Source organism: Neovison vison, chromosome 8 (genome assembly GCF_020171115.1).
Source record: "Neovison vison isolate M4711 chromosome 8, ASM_NN_V1, whole genome shotgun sequence".
Classification (NCBI taxonomy): domain Eukaryota; kingdom Metazoa; phylum Chordata; class Mammalia; order Carnivora; family Mustelidae; genus Neogale; species Neogale vison.
The window spans coordinates 78,357,466-78,380,643 of record NC_058098.1 but is presented as its reverse complement, the minus strand read 5'-3'; the positions used below and the strand labels follow the sequence as shown (position 1 = coordinate 78,380,643).

General features: G+C 38.1%; 2 protein-coding genes and 1 long non-coding RNA gene across 8 annotated transcripts in view; 2 read left to right on the top strand and 1 right to left on the bottom strand.

Moving 5' to 3' along the window:
• Positions 1–5,304, top strand: part of PNPT1 (polyribonucleotide nucleotidyltransferase 1) — a 46,342-nt gene extending 41,038 nt beyond the window's left edge. The window contains exons 26-28 of the mRNA XM_044263993.1: positions 1,246–1,324; positions 3,876–3,923; positions 5,020–5,304. Coding sequence (XP_044119928.1) covers positions 1,246–1,324; positions 3,876–3,923; positions 5,020–5,175 — 283 coding nt within the window. The 3' untranslated portion in view covers positions 5,176–5,304. The remainder of the gene's footprint in view (positions 1–1,245; positions 1,325–3,875; positions 3,924–5,019) is intronic.
• The window catches only part of LOC122916494, a 38,270-nt gene extending 21,201 nt beyond the window's left edge, over positions 1–17,069 (bottom strand). Inside the window, exons 1-2 of the long non-coding RNA XR_006386205.1 lie at positions 16,838–17,069; positions 6,263–6,378 (exon numbers count right to left, since the gene is read on the bottom strand). This is a non-coding gene — a long non-coding RNA (uncharacterized LOC122916494). The remainder of the gene's footprint in view (positions 1–6,262; positions 6,379–16,837) is intronic.
• A 142-nt stretch (positions 17,070–17,211) lies between these two features.
• PPP4R3B (protein phosphatase 4 regulatory subunit 3B) overlaps positions 17,212–23,178 on the top strand; it is a 69,932-nt gene continuing 63,965 nt past the window's right edge. The window contains exons 1-3 of one of the 6 annotated variants that reach the window (XM_044263991.1): positions 17,212–17,270; positions 17,458–17,696; positions 19,204–19,259. In XM_044263991.1, the coding sequence (XP_044119926.1) occupies positions 17,555–17,696; positions 19,204–19,259 (198 nt within the window). In that variant the 5' untranslated portion in view covers positions 17,212–17,270; positions 17,458–17,554. Of the gene's footprint in view, positions 17,271–17,331; positions 17,697–19,203; positions 19,260–23,178 lie in introns of those variants that run through there. The other 5 variants (XM_044263990.1, XM_044263989.1, XM_044263992.1 and 2 more) reach the window with 5 other exon arrangements.

The window sequence follows — 23,178 nt, the reverse complement described above, 5'->3', positions numbered from 1 at the left end:
TCAAAGTATTTTTTATCAGCTAAAAAGACTGATTTTGGGGGGATGAGAAAATCCCCTCCCCTTTTTTAAAAAATATTTTATTTATTTATTTGAGAGAGAAAGGTAGCGAGAGGAAGCAGAGGCAGGGAAGAGAGGGAGAAACAGACTCCCCACGAACAGGGAGCCCAATGCGGGGCTCAATCCCAGAGGACTCTGGGATCATAATCTGAGGCAAAGACAGACACTTCATAGACTGAGCCACCCAGGCACCCCTGAAAAATCCCCTTCTTAAGGAAAAAAAATACACATATATATCAGATGTAGCCTGAGTGTTCAGAGCTATTTGAAAGGAATAACAAAAGCCAATGGAATAATTTGTTTAATATCATAGGTGAAAAACTGAGAAATGAGATGGCTTATTTTAGTAGACTAGTGAAAAAAAGACAGATTTTGTAATGAAATAAATACCTTATTTTATCCAGCCCCCTTCCTTAAACCATTATTTAATAGGTTGATGATTCATCTACACTACTTTAAAATATTTAATGTTGTTTATCCCTCTCCTCCCCGTTCATGTTCTCTCTCACTCTCTCTCAAATAAAATCTTTTAAAAAATAAATAATTAATGTCATTTCAAAATGGGGAAATAGAGAATTATAGAAGAATATATAGTCTAAAAGCTTGTCATTACACAATGTTCTTTTATCTCTTTTCCGTCCTTTCATTTACAAATATTTAAATAACAGGGTGTAGGAGCTGGGTGGCTCAGACCATCTGCCTTCAGCTCAGGTCATGACCTGGGATTGAGCTCCTTGTCACACTCACTGCTCTTCAGGGGAGTCTGCTTCTCCCTCTTCCTTCCCCTGCTCATGCTCTCTCACTCTCTCAAATAAATTTTTTTTCTTTAAAGATTTTATTTATTCTTGACAGAGATCACAAGTAGGCAGAGAGGCAGGCAGAGAGAGAGAGGGAAGCAGGCTCCCCACTGAGTAGAGAGCCTGATGCAGGGCTCAATCCCAGGACCCTGAGATGATGACCTGAGCTGAAGGCAGAGGCTTTAACCCATTAAGCCACCTAGGTGCCCCATAAATAAAATATTTTCTAAAAAATGTAAATCCAAGGTGTATGTTCAATTAAAAAAATAAGTTTCTCTTTTAGATAGTCCTTTTTACAATTGTGTGTGTGTTTACTTTGTTCTCCAATAAATTGATTATGAGTAGATACTCAGATACTGTTTTAATCAGGCTTATTTCCTTTCCTTTTCAGAGACACTGGAGTGATGGTTAAATTATATCCAAATATGACTGCAGTACTACTCCATAACACACAACTTGATCAACGAAAGGTAAAACAAAACAAAACAATATGTTTAAAACCACCTTAAAATCATCATAGTGAAATTACCTGGGTTGTTGAGAATTGTGCACTTTGTCCACTTACTAGCCTAAATAAAAGCTGAAAATGACAGCAGTGTTGCTGACAGAAGGTTTTTACACTATTTAACACAGATATTTATGTTTGTCCTTGTATGATGAATAGAAACATCCTTGAGTTAACACATCTAGAGTTAACATATAACAGTTACTTTTTAATAATACCTAGCTATAGCCCTGTCTTCCCAACTTTCTTGGCCAACCAAACATGGTAAGATAAAACTAAAAATATGAAACTATTCAAGAAAACTATAGGTACAGAGGATAAAAGGAATGTTTAGTTTACCAAATATTGAAATATAAAGTTATACAGAATAAAACAGTGTATTACTGACCTAGAATTAGATAATTTATGCAACAGAAAATAGAGACCAGAAATTATCCAGTTATATAAATGGGAATATAAAATATATTAAAGTTGCATTTTTAGTCTGAAGAAACAAAGATTATTTAATACATTGTATTGGAATAGCTGATTTTCATAAAGCAGAATATCTCCTGTTTTATTTATTTTAGAAAGATTTATTTTAGAGAAAGAATCCAAGTGCTTGAGTGAGGGGAGGGGCAGAGGGAGAGAATCTCAGACTTCTCTGCTCAGTGCAGAGCACCACGCAGGGCTCTTTCTTACGACCCTGAGATCATGAACTGAGGTGAAATCAAGATTCAGATGCTTAACTGACTGAGCCACCCAGGGGCTCCTGATGTCATTTTAAAATACATGGCAAAATTACAATAAAGGTGAAAGGCAAGTACCAACTCAGGGGAAAAAGATGTATATAACAAATGAGAGAGGCTTCATATGCACAGGGTTTATATGGATCAGTAAGAAAGGTCAATATCAACAGCAATTTTTTTAAATTAAAGATTTGTATATTACTTGTTTTTATTTTAGACAGAAAGCATGGGTGAGCAGGGGTTGGAACAGAGAGAGAGGGAGAGAATCTCTAGCAGATTCCACACTGAGAGCAGAGCCCAACACAGGGTTTGATTTCATGACGCTGGCATCATGGCCTGAGCTGAATTCAAGAGTTAGATGTTTAACCCACCAAGTCTTCCAGGCACCCCAACAGCAGTTTTTGTTTTTTGTTTTTTAAGATTTTATTTATTTGACAGATCACAAGTAGGCAGAGAGGCAGACAGAGAGAAGGGGAGAAGCAGGCTCCCCTGCTGAGCAGAGAGCCTGATGCAGGGCTCGATCCCAGGACCCTAAGATCATGACCCGAACAGAAGGCAGAGGCCCAACCCCACTGGGCCACCCAGGTGCCCCAACAGCAGTTTTTTTTAATGCAAATAAAACTAAGTTACCATTTTTCAACTTTCAGATAGTTGAAAATCCCCAATGTGGGTGAAAATATGGAAGAAAAAAATGGACATTCTCATACACTTGAGATACTGTTGTAGAAATGTAAATTGGGATAAACTATTTGGAGAGCGTTTGATATATGTGTATGAGTACCTTTGGCCCTAGAAGTTCTACATTAGGACTTTATTCTGAAAGGATAATTTGAGTAACTACCTAATTGTTGCAACACTGTAGTTACCTACAGAAAGGTTGAAAAAAATAGTGCACTGAGGGCGCCTGGGTGGCTCAGTGGGTTAAGCCGCTGCCTTCGGCTCAGGTCATGATCTCAGGGTCCTGGGATCGAGTCCCGCATCGGGCTCTCTGCTCGGCAGGGAGCCTGCTTCCTCCTCTCTCTCTCTGCCTGCCTCTCTGCCTACTTGTGATCTCTATCTGTCAAATAAATAAATAAGATCTTTAAAAAAAAAAAAAATAGTGCACTGAATATCCACATACCTTACATCTAGATTCAGTAATTACTAACATTTGCAATACCAGAATTTAAGGGGCACCTGGGTGGCTCAGTCAGTTAGACATCTGCCTTTAGCTCTGGTCATGATCTCAGGTCTGTGACCGAGCCCTGCATTGGGCTCTCTGCACCACAGTGAGTCTGCCTCTCCCTCTCTGCCCTACATGCACTCTCACGCTTGCGTGTGCTCCTTCTTGCTCCCCTCCCCAAGTAAATAAAGTCTTAAAAAAAAATACTGGAATTTAAAACGAATTAAATGACCACCTTTGGGGGATCAGTTAAACAAATTATACAGTTTGAACATTCTACTGTTTCATTTGTTGATATAAAAGGATATCCTGAACATATTATTGAATGGAAAATCAACGTATTAGAAAACAGCAAGCTCAATAAGGTCCATTTTTATAAATGGAGTACATACTAAGTAGACATTTGAAGGGATACTTGTTAGAGTATCAGCAGTAGTTATCTAAAAAGTAGAGAGCTTTGGATGATTTTTGCTCTCACTTGAATGTGTATTTTAAGCCTTTGTAATCAATAGTATTATTTTATAATCAGGAAAAACACTAAAACTTTCCACTTAAAAAAATGTGTATTGCTATGGATATTAAGAAATTATGCATAGCAACTAACAAATGAACATGTTCCCTTTCAGATTAAACATCCCACCGCCCTTGGATTAGAAGTTGGCCAAGAAATTCAGGTACTTGTATTCAACTTTTCAGCCTTAAAAGTTGTAAACTATACTCCAAGTTTCAAATTTTTTTTTTTTTTCCAAAAAGCTGAAAGAATCAAATCAACATCTGTGATTTGTATTGTGTTGTGCTTTTTTAACTTTAGGTTTGTTTTTAAACAAAGGATTTAGGTGTAATTCTTCCCCTTAGGGAGCTTGCAGTTTAGTTCAAACAGTAGTCCCCCCACTTTAGAAGTTTTAAAAATGCATGAGGCCAGTAATAGCTATGCAGTGATGTGCAGATAGGACAGGAGAACTCTGAACACATAACTCTGTTAAAGGCCTTGAATGACATATTTAAGTTGAGACTTCAATTGGTTCATAGCTAAAAATTTTCGAGTTTAAAGAAAGCCATGTTGTTTGATCTTTTTATAGTTTTTTATGAATGTATAAATGAAGTCATTGCCATTCTGGTGTGGTTTCTGTTTTACTTGTCCATACCACATTTTGTTCCAGCTATACCTATTACCCATGACTTGAGTAACCAAGGCTTCTAGTTTATTCCTAATCTGTAGTCCATTGTTCAAGGAGCTTCTAGGGAAGAGTAAGAACTAAGACCCAGTATCTGTATAAGGCTGTGTTTTTGCATGAGAAGGGACTTTAAAACTGCCACATTCCCCCCCCCCCACTTGGGTTGTCTAAAGTCAAGCCAAATAATCTCCAGTTTGATAGTTCTTTGGGGAATAGTGTGAATGACCTAACCATAATCCTGTATCGTTTATTGTACCCTTAGGCTCAGAAAGCCCTTGTCTAGAATCATTCACCATGGCTTTCACTGTTCTTCCAGTATAGGGACCTGGCCTAGAGAAAATAAGAAAGCACAGTTGAGTCTAACAGAAGATTTTAATAGAGCAACTAAATGCCTGTCTCTTTTCTTTTTCTTTTTCTTATAACCAAATTATATTTATTAGTATATACCTCTACTTAGTACTAAGCTGTGCTTTCAGGAAAGTAAAAACATTACTCATTGGGTTTTTTTGCACCATATAAATTTAAATATCTTCTAATTTGGATGTTGATCATTGTACTATGTAACTGTAAAGGTAAATTGGCTTCTTTAATACAGGTGAAATACTTTGGGCGTGATCCAGCTGATGGAAGAATGAGACTTTCTCGTAAAGTGCTACAGTCTCCAGCTACAAGTGTTGTCAAAACTCTAAATGACAGAAGCAGTATTGTAATGGGAGAATCTATTTCACAGTCATCATCTAATTCGACCTAGTGATTTTTTTTTTAAAGAGAATTCTAGAGTGATACTCTGTAGAGTAAAATTTCAGTACTATCTTCTAACGTGTAGATTTATATATAGTATAAATATATCCTAATGATTTGTATTAAAATGCACATTTTATGTGGTCTATTTTTTTATTTCAAGTTACCTATATTCTTATTTTTGTTTACATTACGAATCAATAAATATTATTAAAACTAAACCACTTATACATCTTTAAAAGGATTGCCCTTTAATTCCTATAATTCTGAAATACCTTAAAACCTCTGATATAATAGATCCCATTTGTTACCATAATGGATCTCTTCCTACCTTCTTTATCGTCTTTGTATACAGTAGAGACAATTTACTCTTAGTCATCTAGTGACTCACCTCTGCACAAGAGCGGTATTTGTGGCCTTCTCTGTCTTACAAACTAGGACTTGCCATATCAAAGCCAGTTTCTTTAGTACAGATCTGTTTTTAATGATATATCACCTTTCAAATTGGTCACAAAACCATAAATGTAGTGGAATAAATATTATAAATGGGATCCTAACTAGAATGAGGGAGTATGTTTTTCAAATTTAGAAAATATAATTTTTTTAGAAAAATCATTTACTTATCAAATAGAGTAAACGTTGCAAATGTATGGATGTTCTTGGTATAAAGGATGGAAAAAATCATGATTTTCAGCTAATGTTTGAAATAGTTCTATATAAAGGCTGTTGACATAATTATTAGTAATAGCTATAAGATGTTCATTTTAATGATATATTACATAATTCCACAAAAAAAAGGCTAATGGAAGTCCTAATTTAGAATATGCAATCCTGTTAGAATTCTGATAAAATGTTTGTATATTCATGACTCATAAATAGTTTGTAAAATATTAACAATTTAGTCGGTCAAGTATTTTTTTAAATATATTTATTTTTAAGTCAGTAAACCCTGATTTTATAAACAGTGTGTAAAATAGTGTGGCAGGCACATTTTCTGAAATACTGAAGATTAACTGAAAATGACATTAAATATAAACTATATACTTTGTACATTTGGTTTTTCTCTAATAGTGACAAAAATCTTCATTCTCACTTACCTTCTGTTTAAGACATGAGCTTTAGGGTGCCTGGGTGGTTCAGTATAAGTGTCCAACCCTTGATTTCAGAGTCATGAGTTCAAGCCCTGCATTGGGTTCCCCACTGGACATGGAATCTACTTAAAAAAAAAAAAAAAGGAAAAGCTTTAATGGTAGCATTTCAAAATTGTAATTTATGTTTTTCTTAAGTTTTCTCTTTTCTTTTTCAAATGGCCTCCCAACTATTACTGGGAGAAAAATGAAGCTACTTCTTAAATTCTAGAGACCAGTGGTTCCAAAAAGTGACAATATAACCCACTAACCACAAACCACCAAAAAGATTCCATTTCCACTTAAACCAAGATCCCACACTTGATGTCTGAACTTTTATTTATTTATTTATTAAAGATTTTATTTATTTATTTGACAGAGAGAAATCACAAGTAGACGGAGAGGCAGGCAGAGAGAGAAAGAAGCAGGCTCCCTGCTGAGCAGAGAGCCCAATGAGGGACTCGATCCCAGGACCCTGAGATCATGACCTGAGCGGAAGGCAGCGGCTTAACCCACTGAGCCACCCAGGCGCCCCTGAACTTTTATCTTCATTCAAATCTTGGTAGTTTCCCTACACTCCATAAAGTACTTCTAAAAGTGCAATTATATGCTAAGAACACCTTAACTAAAATTGAAATGCCATCTTTGGTAGTGCAGTGTGGGTACTTACAAAACTTTTTCCTTCATATTCTTTATTATTGACACTGCCCTGCCCATGAATTACAGTTTTTATGCAATAATTTTTTCATCTCTTATAGGATATTTTATATTTATAGATCAAAGATGTAGTAGTGTAAATATAAGTATCTTTCTTAGCTCAGTTCTGCCGAGCTTAGTATTCATTAATTCAATGCTTATTATGTTCCACACACTATAATGTGTGCAAGGAATGCATTGGTAAACAAAACAGATCAAGTTCCAATGTTCACATTCTAGTGGATGGAAACTAATAGTAAAGTATATAAAATGTCAAGTGGTAGCAGTTTTTTAAAGAAAAACAACTGCGTGGGTAAAATTTTAGCAAATTTTATTAAAGAATACATGTCAAGAGAAGGGAACCAACATAAGCTAAAGCAATTGGTGGGGGAGCGGTGGGAGATGGTAGGGATGATCACAGGGCCGTGAATTTATTTCACATAAGCCAAGTCACACTCCCTGTGGCTGATTGGCGCCATGATAGTACATCATTATGAACAAAGGCATTCTTGCTCTACCCTTTGCTTTGGAGTCTCTTGACCTCTCATTTCTATTTTAGATACAACAGCATATTCTTACCTGTGAATGTTAATATACTGATTGATTTCTGGATGTTGACCATACTTACATCCCTGAGATAAATCAACCTTAATCATGGTATATGATCCTTTTAATGGACTGTTGAATTTGGTTTGCTAATATTTTGTTGAAGACTCTTGCATCTGTGTTCATCAGGGTTATTGGCCTGGATTCTTCTCCGTGGTATCCTTGTCTGAGAAGGATAGGTATTACGTCTTCAAATGTTTGGTAAAATTCACCAGTGAAGGCATCCGGTCCTGGACTTATTTGTTGGGAGGTTTCTGGCTACTCATTCAGTCTCCTTGCTAGCAACTGGCTTATTCACATTTTCTATTTCCTCAAGAGTCAGTCTTGGAAAATCATATGTTTCTAGGAATTTTTCCATTTCTTCCAGATTGTCCAGTTTGTTGGCATATAATTGTTAGTAGTGGTCTGTTAGGATCTTTTGTGTTTCCACAGTATCAGTTATAACTGCTCTTTCATTTTTTATTTTATTGATTTGAGTCCTGTCTTTTTTTTTTTTTTTAAAGATTTTATTTATTTATTTGACAGACAGAGATCACAAGCAGACAGAGAGGCAGGCAGAGAGAGGAGGAAGCAGGCTCCCCGCTGAGCAGAGAGCCGATGCCAGCTGGATCCCAAGACCCTGGGATCATGACCTGAGCCGAAGGCAGAGGCTTTAACCCACTGAGCCACCCAGGTGCCCTGAGCCCTGTCTTTTTAAATCAGTGAGCCTACCTAAAGATTCATCAGTTTTGCTTATCTTTTCAAAAAACCAACTCGTCATTTCACTGACCCTTACTGTTATCTTTCTAGTCTCTATTTATTTCCACTCTGATCTTTATTATTTTCCCCCTTCTACTAACTTTAGGCTTCGTTTCTTCTTTTTCTAGTTCTTTTAGGAATAGAGTAAGCCAGATCCACAGGCAGCAGCTTTCAAAGTATGTAAATATATAGTCTTATGTAAATATATAGTTTTATGATTACAGAATCATAAACCCTGCTGACCTTGAGACCAGGAAATCTGGAGTTAATCCCCAGGGTGACAACTGGAAAACTCTTGCTTTAGGCATATATAAGCTCCTTTCTGGGAGGCATCCGTGAACTGTTACATGGCCACAGGAGAGCACTAAAATGGTTATCTCCCTGCCCATCTTATCTGGGGGCACCTTTGTAGCCTATGAATATATGGCAAACCTGAATCCTGCCTGCCCCTCAGGTTGAAACTCAAGAAGAAAAAAATACACCTTTTTCAAATGAACTCTAGGGTATGTTTTAGTCAGCTGGTTGTGCGGTGCCCTTGGGGGTGATAACCTGTGAAGAACTGAATATTTTAGGCCCAGGGAGTCCAAAACAATCCCCGCTGGCCACCAGCACCAGGTGCTCAACGTCAAACGGTGTCCCTTGTGTAGACTGCACATGCCCACTGGCTGGCAGGGTAGACCATGGGGGCAGGGCATTCAGCAGAAGGAGGGCAGACCTGGGCTGTGGTGCGGGCAGGACATTTCTTCCTGAGCTAGAAGGCTGGGTGGGAGTGGGGGGTGTACAGAAATGGTGTTTGCCAGCATCTCTGTCCCCAGAGAGTCCCAAGGGGTTCCTGTATCTGGTAGATGCTGTAAGATTAGCAAATGCATTTCCTCAGCATATGGTCTAGGTGTCTTTGAAACTTACTTTTGTGCTGGGTCCTGGGATGTGTGGGTCTGTGTGTGAGTCCCTTAATAGTGGATTTTCCATTCCCTAAAGCCTTATAGTTGTTAAGCCCTATTGATTTTCAAGGCCAGGTACTCATCTCTCTGATGTAGTTCCAAAGGGCCGAGGTACCTGCTATGGAGCACAAACTCCTCAATTCTCAGAGACAAGCCCTGTGTTATGAGATTCCTCCCAGATGTTGGTCTTTATGCTTAGGGTGGGATTTTTTGAAAGACCATGTATTGCCTCTCCTACCCATCTCAATTTGGCCCTTTTGTCCTTTGTTGTAGAGGTCCTTTTGGGGTCCTTTGGGGTCCTTTTCATAGAGAACTGTTTGATACATAGCTGTAGTTGTATTCATGGGAGGAGGTTGATTTTAGGATCCCTTATATGTTACCATCTTGAATGTCCTCCTGATAAACTGTCTTAATAAAATATTGACAAAAGCTATTAGGACCAAGTAAGTAGATCTATGGAAGTGCAAGAATGGTAAGAATAAGAATATAATTCATTATAAATATTTTACAAGAGGAAAACTGTTTGATCACCAGATACAGAAGAGACAATTATAAAATTTCAAAGAATTTTCAAAATATTAGAAATGTCCTTTAACTCGGTAAGTGGGATCTATCAGAAATTAAGAACTTGTAGAGAACACTGGTAACATTGCCATTAAAGTCAGGAACAAAACAAGAATCACCACTATTACTCTCATCAGTTTTCTCAGGTTCTAACCAACAAGAGCTTGTGATCTCTGTCTGTCAAATGAATAAATAAAAAATCTTAAAGATGTTGAGTAGGGGCGCCTGGGTGGCTCAGTGGGTTAAGCCTCTGCTTCAGCTCACATCATGATCTCAGGGTCCTGGGATTGAGCCTACATGGGGCTCTCTGCTCAGCAGGGAGCCTGCTACCTCCCTCCCCTTCTGGCTGCCTCTCTGCCTATTTGTGATCTCTCTGTCCAGTAAATAAATAAAATCTTTAAAAAAAAATTAAAATTTTTTAAAAAGAGGTTGAGGAGAAGAACAAAAACATATGCAGGTGGTTTTCTTTTTTTTTTTTTTAAAGATTTTATTTATTTATTTGACAGAGATCACAAGTAGGCAGAAAGGCAGGGGTGGAGGGGGGCAGGCTCCCCGTGAGCAGAGAACCCGATGCCTTGATCATGACCTGAGCCGAAGGCAGAGGCTTTAACTGACTGAGCCACCCAGATGCCCCTTGCAGGTGATTTTCTTAAAAACACTTTCAGTCGGTACAAAACAATTAGAGCTAATAAGTGTGCAATAACTACATAGGTATGCCAAAATAAATATGTATCTTCTCCAGGAGTCAAAAGCTGCCATGATGCAAGCTCATTTCCACTCTCACTTTTCCAGGCTTCCAAGAGCTATCTTAGCAGTAAGTCTGCCCCTTGGGTTAAATCTTTTGTTCCAAAGGTATCCCAGATCAATGAAATCTTGAGTATCTAAGGCCCTTGCTCAAGGACCCTCAAAGTACAATCCCAAGTGTACTTCTCTGGCTCCTTAGTAATACAATGCCAGCTTATTTTTTCAATGCCTTGAGTGTGTAATCTCTTTCCTCCCTAGGCCCAGCAGTCCCTAGGCAGATTATGCTGAGATTTAACCCAGCTACCACAACCTCTCAGCTAGGATAAGAAATGAGAGCAACTACGGAAGAGGTCTTTTTGCAAGGGGAGGGAATTGTTACCTCTTAGAGGAAGTATAAGCCACTTTTGCAATCCCTGAGGGTTCAGGGGTATCTGCACAACCAACGTCTTCACAGGTACCCCCATCCCATATTTCAGGCTTTACGATTACCCAACCAGGACCCTAACTGCATAGCTGAACATTCAGATATCTTTAGAGCTCTGTAACTTTGTCAAATCCTATGTCTGTTCTTTCACTGCAGGAAATAAAGGCCTTTTTTTTGAAGTCCACTATCCCTCTACAAGGCAGTAGTACAACTTAATTGGCCAGTTCTGCTATCCTTGTAGGCATTGTTTTCCCCATATTTTTTAAATGCTTGAATCATTGTATAAACAACAACATTCCCCTCTTACGGGATGTTTTCCTGGGTCACTATTGGTCAAATCAGTAGTCAAGTGACCACCTCATGCCAAGGACTGAGTACACCATTCCACAAACCCCATCTTATTGCCTGATTTCTTACACTACTCCCCGTACCAACTACGTCAGTTCTGGCTCTCAAAAATACAGATGCTAAGAAGGGATTACACATGTAAGATACTGACTGGAGAAAATATCTGTGTATGATAAAATAGGCTCAGGAATTCAAAGGGACAGCCTGTAGACTATAAAACAAGTTTGAACTCTATAAATAAAGAGGGAAGGTAAGGAAATAGGGTGGAAAGAGCTACTGACTACAGTGTATTTCTGAGAAAGTCTCATCCAGACTGCTAAGAAGTTCCCCAAGGCAAAGTTGTGCATTGAAGGAGTTCTGCACTAGATAGTAAAAAAGACAAGTATAGTACCTGTGCTATGCTCAGTTAATGGCTGGAAGCAGCCAAAGGTCTTCATGTCCTCAGCTCAAATGCAATGGTGGATCCAAAGGGGTGGCAGCTGGCTATCAGTCCAGTATGTTCCCCAGAGTAGGTTCTCTTGAAGGAGATCTAAATGGTGCACTAATACGGCCATTGCATCAACCAAATACCAAAACAAATATACAACTATAGCAATTAAAACTGTCAACTACAGATGACCAACTAAACAATGAAAACAGAGTAGTGAGTTCAGACTCAAATCCACATACAGGTATGTGTAAGTGTCTGTAGATTTAATAAAGAATGTGACTAAAATAGCATTTCAAATTATTTAATCTATAAATGATATTGACAAGTGGTTCTTCATTTGGAGGAAACACTTTTGGCATCCTACTTCACATATAACAAACAAAAAAAAATCCAAGGAAAATACAGAACATTAAAAAAAAACATAAAAACATGAACAAAAAAACAACCATACCTTTGTCAAAAAATGCAAAATTAATCACACAGTTAAATATAATTTTTTTTAAGTATAGAGTCCAAAGGGCAAACATAATAAAAGAGACAAGAGCAGACAAAAGATTTTAACAAATGTCATTTGCATGACAAGCAGATGGTAGAGCAGTATAGCAGACCTTAGAACAGAGGAAGTTACAACCTAAATGGCCACAGCGGTGATCAGAGAAGAGAACTAATTATCTCTACAACAAATCAGAAAGGACCAGGGTTCAGAATCTGAGGACAGGGTCAAAGTCTATATAGAGAGAGGCTACACAACTGGACCCCTTCCCAATCCCACATAACCAAAGGACTACCATCTCCCTCCACACATATACCCATACAAGCCCTCTGAACACTGCCACCCCCATTGCCAACTCAGGAGACTGAGATTTATTTTATGAAATAGGAGAGACTTGATTTGAAGATATTACTCACAGTAGTAGGAGATTGTGACAGCAGAGTTAAAAGGAGTGATGAAGTAAAAGCTTAAATACCAAACAGATAAAGGACCTCTTGCCTCCTTCCTCTGTCTTTACTCCATCAGGGTATGAGGGAATGTCTGGAGAAACTACATTCACCCAGAGAAAAGACTTCCAAAAACATTTGGTAAGGTGAATAGGAGGGGCTGTGATTGAAAAAGAAAATCACCCCCAGGGAAAACCACCCCAACAGTCCATAGCCTTGCTCTTGAGAGCAGAAAGCCAGCCAGGGTTTGGTAGGGGCCAAACCATGAAGAGTTTTGTATGCCATTCTGAAGAACTTTATCCTACAAGAATGCAAAAACAATATAATATGACCAAATTTGTTTCAGAACTATCATTCAGTAGTGTGTCAAGAATTGACTAGTTAGAAGCTAGAGATACCAATGTGGACCTTTCAAAGATGTAATTTCATTTCAGTTGATTTGATAGGGTAGTTACTAAATTACCTGCTAAAGAGAATGTCAAATTAAGTAATAAACTTCCAACTTTCAACAGTTATTGAGTACTTGCTATGTTCCATGCCCTCTGCTAGGTACTAGAGATAAAATGGTGAGAAAAAACATAGTTCCCTGAACTCACAGAAATTTGTCATCTAGATGTGGAGAGTTATTAATCAGAAATCATACAAATAAATGTAAAGCTACAAGTATGACAAATTTTACAACTGAAGGATGCATGATGCTATGTGTAACCTGAAGATAAAATTCATAGTCTGGTTGTCTCCCTATCTCTGATTTACCGTATCGCATGGTGTAATATCCATAGGATTTGAGTGGGATTAAAACTCTAGGCTCCAATGACAGGTTGATTTGCCTCAGCCAATCAGTGCTTGAAATTCCCTGGACCTCAGATCTCTGGGTTCAAGGGTAGGCATGTGACCTATTATTAGTCTAATCACAATGCAACTGGGAATACCTGAAGAAACTCTTTTTGCTGTGAAGAACTGTGGAAAGTTGGGGGCTCTTGGCCACTATCTTAAGATACAAAAGGAGTTAGCCTGAGTATGAATCCGACAGAGCAGAACATAGAATTGAGAGGCAGAAGGAAATCAAGTTCTTGCTGATACTGTTGGGCCAATCAAATCTACCTGAGGTTCCTCTTTCCTTCTTATGAGCCAATAAATTCTCTTATCATTTAAACCACTTTGAATTGGGATTTTTGGTACTTGTAATATTCCAAAAGATATAGTCTAGACAGGGAAGTCAGAAGGATCCTTGATGAAAGTGATAACTGTGGCAACATCTGAAGGATAAAGCAAGAATCTCCAGACAGGACTGAAGGAACAAAGTTCAGACAAAAAAGTGTCAATATTAACTTAGATCAAGTAAAACAGGTTGAAAAATGTTAAGTGGCATTATTAACATAGATATCTTAAGTTAGTTTATAAAGAGCTTTATGATGAGAGCAAGGTGTTAGGGTGGGCAGGTGTTAGTGTGAAGGAAACCAGAATGGGTTCAATTGAAGAATAAGTGGAGGTGAGGAAATGAAGGGAGTATAAACAACTTTAACCCTTAAACAGCTTGGCTGTAATGAGGAAAAGAAATAGGAATCTTTCTATTGGCTAAGAGGATATAGGTTATGAGTTTTGATGGTTTACTTAAATTGCTTAAGGAAAAAAATTTAATGTGACTTAATTGCCTTAAGGAAAAAAAATGAGAATATAACAAGAAAACTTTCATAAAAGTATTTTCATAAAAACACCTAACAGAATGGGAAGGGTGAAAGCAGAAAATTTGACATTTCAAGGGCATTGAGTAAATGAAACGACAACCCAGTTTACCCTATACAGATTAAAAGGATATTTTTTTAAACCCTCAAGAATTAAAAAATATACCTTCCAGGGATATTGGCAATGATGGGAGATAATTGGGGCCATCACAGCTGGAAGAAAGGGTGCAATACTACTGGCATCTACTGGGTAAAAATAAGGGATGCTGCTAAACATCTTGTTTAGCATAGAACAATCTCACAACAAGTAATTATCCAGCCCAAAATGTTAGTGATGCAAATGCTGAAAAACCCTTCTCTAGGAACTTAACATCAAGTATATCAAGTATATTAGAACACCTGAAATAATTCTGGTAAATCATTTATTATTTTAGGTTGGAAACCACTGGAAATGACACATATATACATAAATAGGACAGGTTTTAAATAAACTAGGGTTCCTGTGGACAACAGTATGAACAACAATATGTATAGCATTCCATTATATACATGTTTAAAAACACTGGTTTCCTTACTATCCTCCCTACAACTTCATGACTTTGTATTTGCTTTTTCTGTTTTCTCATGCTTTCTTCACTTGGGGAAATGCAAGGCTGCCTGCCTCCCTTAGAGGCCTTACTCAGTAACACCATTACCTTTCCCAAGCTCACTAAACTTTTGCTACTCTTATATTTTGGCATTAATACTTATCAGTATGTGGCATGTATTTGTTTATTGTCTTCCCATACTACACTGTAAGCTCCATGAGAAGAGGGATCTTTTCTATTTATTCACTGTATAGAACGTGCCTAACATAGTTTATGCTCAACAAATATTTGAATGATTGAGTAAATGCAGGAAAAACTCCTTTTTTAAAAAAAAAAATTTATTTATTTATTTATTTGACAGATCACAAGTAGAGAGGGAGGCGGCTGGGGGCGGGGGAAGAGCAGGCTCCCCCCAGTGCGGGACTGGATCCTAGGACCCTGAGATCATGACCTGAACCCAACGCAGAGGTTTAACCCACTGAGCCACTCAGGCGCCCCTGCAGGAAATAACTCGTTTCACAATTTTGTCCAGAGTTAGTTCTATTTGTGGGACATTAACCTCAACACATATAGTGTTAAGGTGACCTCTGTATAGTTTTCATTCCTTTAACTTACATATAACTTAACCTGTAAGTTCTTTGAGGCCAGCAACATATAATGACTTTGTTCACCCTGTCCCCTCTGCCTTGAACACCTTCCCAAGCCAAACTGCAAACTCCCACTTAGGGATCCTCTAACACCTAGTTCAAAACTTTATCTGTGAAGCTTCTCTGACTCAAGACAGAAAGGTTATTTTCTCTGGGCTCAAAATGCATTTGTGCACATCAACCACGGCAATTGATGGCTCTATTATTACATTTGAATCCTTGATTCAAACACATTTTCTCAAGTCCTTTATAGATCTTTCAAAAATGCGATGTATCCAGATTTTGAAATTAGAAATTTTTTTTTTTTTAATCAGGCGTCTTTCTATGTAAGACGACTTACGTTTTTAGTGCATCGCCGAAGGGTGTCCACACAAATGATCTGGTCAAAACAAAACCACGTTTTAACGAAACCCCTGATGAGTAATGACTACAACCCCCAAGATGCGCTGCAGGATTATCATGTGCGTCGTGTCTGTTTTCACCTTTCAGACTAATGGGTTGTAAAGAACGGACGACAGAGCAAGCTAGGAATTTCTTTAAAAACGTAAAGTATTCTGTGAAGAACGACCGAGGACTGAAATACACGACTGCCCAGCACATGACTGGTATCCACAGGGGAATATTTGACAGTTAATGTGATGTTTGACAACGTGAATGCCCAGAGAATTCCTACTTAGCTTATTCAGCGCAGACCACCTCCCGATAGATAACGCAAAAAATGCTCCTAAGAGAAACTCAAAAGTATCAAAAGAATGCTCTTAGATGTGTTAGGAAAGTAGGTCCCCTCCACTTCCCTAAACTTCTCTGAAGACTTATTTTCCGAGCTTACAAACAAGGGAAGAGCACTGCATTTTCGCAAAGTGGAAAGCATGCTTTTCAATGCCCAGCTACCAAAAGCCTAACGGCGAGAGGCTTTGGCGGGAAATAAGAATTTGTCAACACACTAATGTTCCACCGTATAATCGCCTGGTCGTCCATAGAACGCTTCCTGAGGAGATGTTTAACTCCCAACAGATTCTACGAGTTTTAGTGGGTTTCCGGTCCCCGTAACTTCCAGGGCTCAAAGTTCCTACATATTCAAAGAAAGAAATTTAAGTTATTTTTCTCCCCTAGGCTGACAGGGTCAGCTTCCATTAAGGAGTGCGGGCACATTTCCATCCTTTTTGCCCAGGGTTAGTCCGTCCAATGATGCGTACCTCCCAGGTATGCTTTACTTCTTCCTCAGAGCTGGGTCCCACGGCTCGTCACACCCCCGGTGCGGCCACCGACCTTTCGAAAAGAGATCCAAGCCTCCGCTCTTGCGTCTGGCTCTGAAAGGAATCTCCCGGCACCAAAGGCTACAAGAAACTCGCGAGAACCGACGACCCGGCCGAGATCCCGCGCCAGCAGGCGGGACCCAGAAAAGAGGAAGTCGCACTTAGACCCTCCCACTTAGATCCTATACCCCGCCCGCCTCGCGAGAACTCCGAGCACCGCAAGCTCGGGAAACGCGTGCGGAAAGCCGAGGCACCGCGCGTTGGGCTCGTCGGCCGCCGTAGCCCCTGCTAGTACAGCCCGTGCGAGCCTGCTGGAGGAGGAAGAGAAAGGCAGAGAGAATCGGGTTACAAGATGGCGGATCTGTAGTAGTTACCGCGGCGGCGGCGGCGGGAGAGCGAGCTCTGGGGGGGCAAAGGGAGTGGAGGGTGGGGGTGTGCGGAGGTGAAGTGAGAGGTTACCGGGCCTCCGGGCGGAGAGGTCTTGGTGACTCTTGTTGCCCCTTCCCGCGACTGAACCTTGGGAGCCATGGTGAACTCGGGCCTCTCCGGAGCCGCCGCCGCCGCTGCCGCCACCGCCGCAACGGTCTCTCAAGAGTGAGGGGCGCGGACGAGGTGAGCGAGGAGGCGGTGGCCGGGGCGGTGGGGACAGCAGCCACCATGTCGGATACGCGGCGGCGAGTGAAGGTCTACACCCTCAACGAAGACCGTCAGTGGGACGACCGAGGCACCGGGCATGTCTCCTCCACTTATGTGGAGGAACTCAAGGGGATGTCGCTGCTGGTTCGGGCTGAATCCGACGGTAAGGTTATTGGAACATAAGATAAGGGGCAATCAGTGCCTCCGGTTTGGGCACAGCCCTGGCGGTTAGGCCCTGGGCCGGGTACGGTTACTACCACATCTTGGGACGGCGCATTGGTTTTGTGCCTGCACTTCTGTACGGTAAAAACAAACTACTTTGTCCGGATTTACCCTCAGTCACGTTGATTCTGTTCCCCCGCCTCCTATCCCTATGAAGGGTTTGACCCCTTCCTCTCCAGTCGTCGCCTTTGAGTGAGAACGGAGGAAGTAACGAGAGACAGAATAGTTTTTTTCTCGTCCTAGGGAGTTGACCCTCCCCCTCCCTTTATTTTTTTGTTTTCTTATCCATTATATGTCTATTTCAAAAAGCTTAGTGAAACTTTACTTTCCGAGTGGACTTTTTTTTTTTAAGGTTTTATTTATTTGACAGATAGAGATCACAAGTAGGCAGAGAGGCAGGCAGAGAGAGAGGGGGAGGGGGAAGCAGGCTCCCTGCTGAGCAGAACACCCCGTTGTGGGGCTCGATCCCAGGACCCTGGGATCATGACCTGAGCTGAAGGCAGAGGCTTTATTTAACCCACTGAGCCACCCAGGCGCCCCTGGACTTTTTTTTAAAGCCCATTTTTTAAAACCCGCTTGCCTCAGTCGACAGGTGCTGGGGAAAACCAAAAAGCACCTTTTCCTGCAGTATATTGCAGACTGTTGCCACGATACATGCACGCACAAGCATATCTGTAGTCTAGGATCCCCCCCCCAGGCTGCCTTTGTAGAGGTTGCCATGAAAAAGTGGGTGCTTTACAACCTAAACAAGTTAGGACACCAGTACAGATTGTAAACTTAAATCCGTTGGTTTATTGTACGAGTCATATGTGAAGTATTTTAATTATAAAATGTAGAGCGTAATGAAAACCTTTCTGACTGTAATCTGAACGCTTCGATTTGAGCAGTTATGTGCAGATAATAGAAAAATAACAATCTTAGATTTATTCTTGTACTTTGTACTCTTTACCTTTTGTTTTGAATAGGTATGGACATTTATTTCTATATGAAGTGTCCTTCGTTTTGTTAAGGAGTAAAGCAAAAATGCCCTTCTGTTATTTGTGTATTAAGTACTTAGATTCCTGTTGTGGTCCTTTGTAATTTGTTTTGTTAAACTGAAAATGCAATAAAATAACTTTGTTAAAAAGAGCTTGGCTTCAAGTAGTCATTTAGACCTCAAAGTTTTCATTTCAATAAAACTTTAATGGACATCTAGTCTCCTTATATTCTGGGTCTGAATGTTGATCTTAGGTGGATTTTTTTTCCTTTAAGGTTTATATATGGGGATAAGATGGTGTGTTCTATATAAAGCAGAGATCTGAAGAGAAGAACATGAATCAGAATACATTTGATTACTTCGCATGTCTAGCTAGGGGAAGAGAACAAGTTTTTTTCTTTAAATTCATATTCAGATATTTTATTCAGAATTTTACAAATTGAAACTTAAAATATTATTTTTTATCTTTCAGGATCACTACTCTTGGAATCAAAGATAAATCCAAACACTGCATATCAGAAACAACAGGCAAGTAGTTGTTTATCTTTAATTTGAAAGACTTCATCTGTGATCAAGGAAGTATTAATCTGACAAAGATGGGAAAGCTTTCCTGACAAGAAAAACATGTTTGGTAAACAGAGTTACACATTCTATGTATTTCCCTATAGGTCAAAAGTTTCAAACTGAGAAAGTCAAAGTTTTTGTACTGGCAGTAATTTATTGTCTTTGAATTGAGCCACAGTTGGTTTATGTTAGAATACAGTGTATTCATTGGTCTTATTTACAGAGAGTCAGGTATCTTTTTTACCCTGTATACTAAGCCTTTTATTCTCAATCACATTGAAGGAAATGACATAAAAGAAAATTAAAAGGGGTACTCTTTAAAGCAAGGAAAGCCTATTTGTGGTGTGAAATTCAATCCGTTGACTCAAGCAAAGGTAGAGTTTTTGAAATAGAAGCACTTAAATCCTCTTCTTTAATTGTGTATTTTTAATATAATCAGTAGATACTTTATAAAAAGTGTGCATTGCCAATCATGTAATATTTTCTGTTAATATTTATTGTCTTATTTGGGAGAAGAAAACCTGTGTTGTATTTTAGTATGCCCAGTTACTTAATCTGGAAATGGCAGTGGTGATTCGACCTTTTCTTCTGTGAATGTTTTCATTTTTATCATGGAAGATTTCAAAATTTATAAGTATAGAAAATGTGTGTCTGTGTAACACCACCAAATTTAACAATGTTAACATTATACCATGTTTGTTTCTAATTTTTGTAATGTTGAACACTGTGGATAGAGTTAAAGCCCCCTTTGTGCCCATCTCATTCTATCCATTCTCCATCCTTGATAGGTAACCACTATTCTGAAGTTGATGTATTATTTCTGTATATGCTTATATACTTTATCTGCATATGTATGTATCCATAAATAATATGTAGTGTTTTGTGTGTTTTTAAACTTTACACAGTTGATCTCGTGCTCTTACATGTACTCTGATTTTACACTCAGCAGTTAATTGAAAGATTTGTTGATGTTAACAATGTAGATTTAGGGTTTTTTTTTTAAACTGTATAGCATTCTTTTATGATATACACCTATTGTTAGACATTGGGATTATTTCCTGTGTGTGTGTGTGTGTGTGTATGTGTATGGTGTGTAAAGTGAGTATGACAGATTTTTGAAGGAAAAGATAAATTATTTTAGGATTATATTTACATCATCAATACGTACTTCAAGGTCAATGAAAATTTGGATACCCAGAAATACTTCAGAGTTGGAAGAATGAAATTATGTCTTTTGCACAGCTCGTTATTAGTAAAGGTCTGTTAAACAATTTTTTTGTGTGTGCAATACATTCTTAATCATGTCTTTGAAATATTTCAGTTTTCAATTAATAATTTTTTTCCTTCTGCTTAGAAAGTACTGCATGTCTTTGATGGAGAATTAAATTAAACATTTGTCCTGTATTAAACACCTGAAAAATGTTTCCTATATCTTAGACATTTAAGTAAATTTAATTTCTAAGTCAGCCAAGCAGATGGTTATTCTCTGTCTTTGCATGGAATTTTACCAGGTAGTTACTTCTGTTTTATTTTTTGTTGGCCTTCTTTTTTGTGGGGAAAGAAATACTGTTTTGTTATCTTTTTTCCCCCCTATCTGCACAAATACAAAATACTCAAGAAACTGCCTTCTTAAATGTGACTTCCTACAAATTAATTATAATACGGGTTCTTCTCAGATTGTGTATAAAATTCTTTAATTGTTGTTACTATCAGATCACATGTGGTGGAGGTTTGTGTATAAAATAGCCCTCCGACATTTGTCCAAAAATACATGATGTTTCACTAGGAACTTTGGAACATGATTTTCTGTGTAATATTACTCTGCTCAAAAACTTAAGTATTGGAGAAAAAAGTACTTATTTTTAAAACTTTATGCTATTGGGAAAAATGTTTTCTGTAATTAATCATATTTCAATAATATACTATTGGGATTTTTAAGTATTTTTTTCCTAACTGAATTACCTTTACCAAATAACATTAAACTATAAGAGAACTCTGTGGCACTGAAAATAATATGGAAAAGCTTTGTACCTAAGATTGAAAAATGTATAATTGAGGTGACTTGTTTTGTTTTCTTTATTTTTATTTAAATTGAGTGCACTTTTCTAATAGAATCAAAGAGCAATTTAGGACTTCTCTTAAACTTAGTTTCTTTGTTATGGATACGGTTTTTTCATTTTTTTTCACCAAAATCTTGTTCAGTTTGCACTTTTTACCAGATTATACAAATTGGGATTTCCAAGCACAATGATGTTTTTCTGTGTTCATTAGAATTACTTTTTAAATGTCATTGTTTAAGTTATGCAGTGTATTAATCCAGAAAATAACCATTTCCAAAGTTTATATGAAATATATGAATCATTCTGGTTTTTAATTTTAAAAAGACTTGAGGGAATGAGAATGTTCATAGTTTATAGGAAATTTTGTTACAAAATACATTGAATAAATTCAAAGAGCACTATTTAAGATTCTTTTTTAACATTGCAGTTCTAAAATGAGCCAAATTCTGAATGATAGGTTCAAAATAAGTTAAAGAATGAGTTGAATTGGAATGTCAAAGGACCCCATATCAATAGGTCATCATTGATTCACAACACTTTCTTGCTTCAGTACTGTGGAGTAGAGTGAAGTTGTTAATGGGAAGAAGATAAACTTAAAGGAGCCGATAAACTTAAGTGTTTAAATACATTGGAAACAGAAGAGAATGATGATACAGTAGAACATGAAATAGTGTCTGATACATGCCAAAATTTTAAGTTATTTAGAATCCATCCTACGGATCTTGACTAAATCAAAAGCAGAGTCATAGAGTTGTATACCTTTCATATTTAATACAGTTTTAATACAATTTGTGTTAATTGGGTTTAGGAAAGAAGTACAAGGAAGTCCCAATCCTTGGTTTTATTGGGAGACAAGATGTAACAGGTGAAACGATGTATCCATAATAAACTATCTGATAAAGGGTTTTAACCCAGTCCTTATTGAAAGCTCATGAAAGCATTTAACAGATGAGGCAGTTAGGGCACAGAAAGTTCAAGTTTCTTGACTGAGATTTTACAGCAGGTATGAACCAACACAGAATTTATATAAAGCAGTTTTATTCCACAGACTTGGACAGTAGAAAATTTTAAAAAGGAAAGATTAATTTGAACTAGAATTTTTAAGAAAAATTTCACTCTCCCTGATGGTGTCTGTTGAAGGAATTGTGATAGGTAAGGAAATAGTACACCTGACACAAAAGTTATTAAGGCTCTTGGCAGCAGAGGTTTCTTATTTGTGAGCTTGGTTTACTAAACAAAAGGGAGCTATTCTAGATTCTTGAGTAGGGGCCTAACATGATGAAAATGATACTGCGTTTAGGAAGCAAGTGTGGCAATGTTATGAATAATGAATTGGTAGAGAGGGAATAAGAGCTTTAGGAAGCAAGACCTTTTGCTATAATTCAGATGCAGGAAAATGAAAATCTGTTCAGTGTAGTAAATGGAATTGTAAAGAAGAAATAGAGCTCCAGTATATTAACAAGAAAGTGCTGGAAGATTTGGAGAATGATTAAATATGACAGAGAAGGAATCAAGGATCACTAGTAGTGTTTTCAGTCTTGGGGCCAGGGAAATGATGGTTCTATCCAGAAACTGAGAAGGTGACAAGAAAGCAGGTCATTTGGCTAGTGGCTTGTATATTTCAAAAAAGCAAAAATCCCTTTTTATTTATTTTGGATAGATAATACATTCACATCTTTAAAAATTTAGAAAGTATTTGGTGAAGTCTCTTCCACCCTGAACTCCATCCATAGTTTCCCTTGCTAGAGGCCACCAGTATTGCCAGTTTCTTGCGTATCTTCCTAGAGGTTTTAGGCTTGTGTAAACAACTAGGTATATAGTCA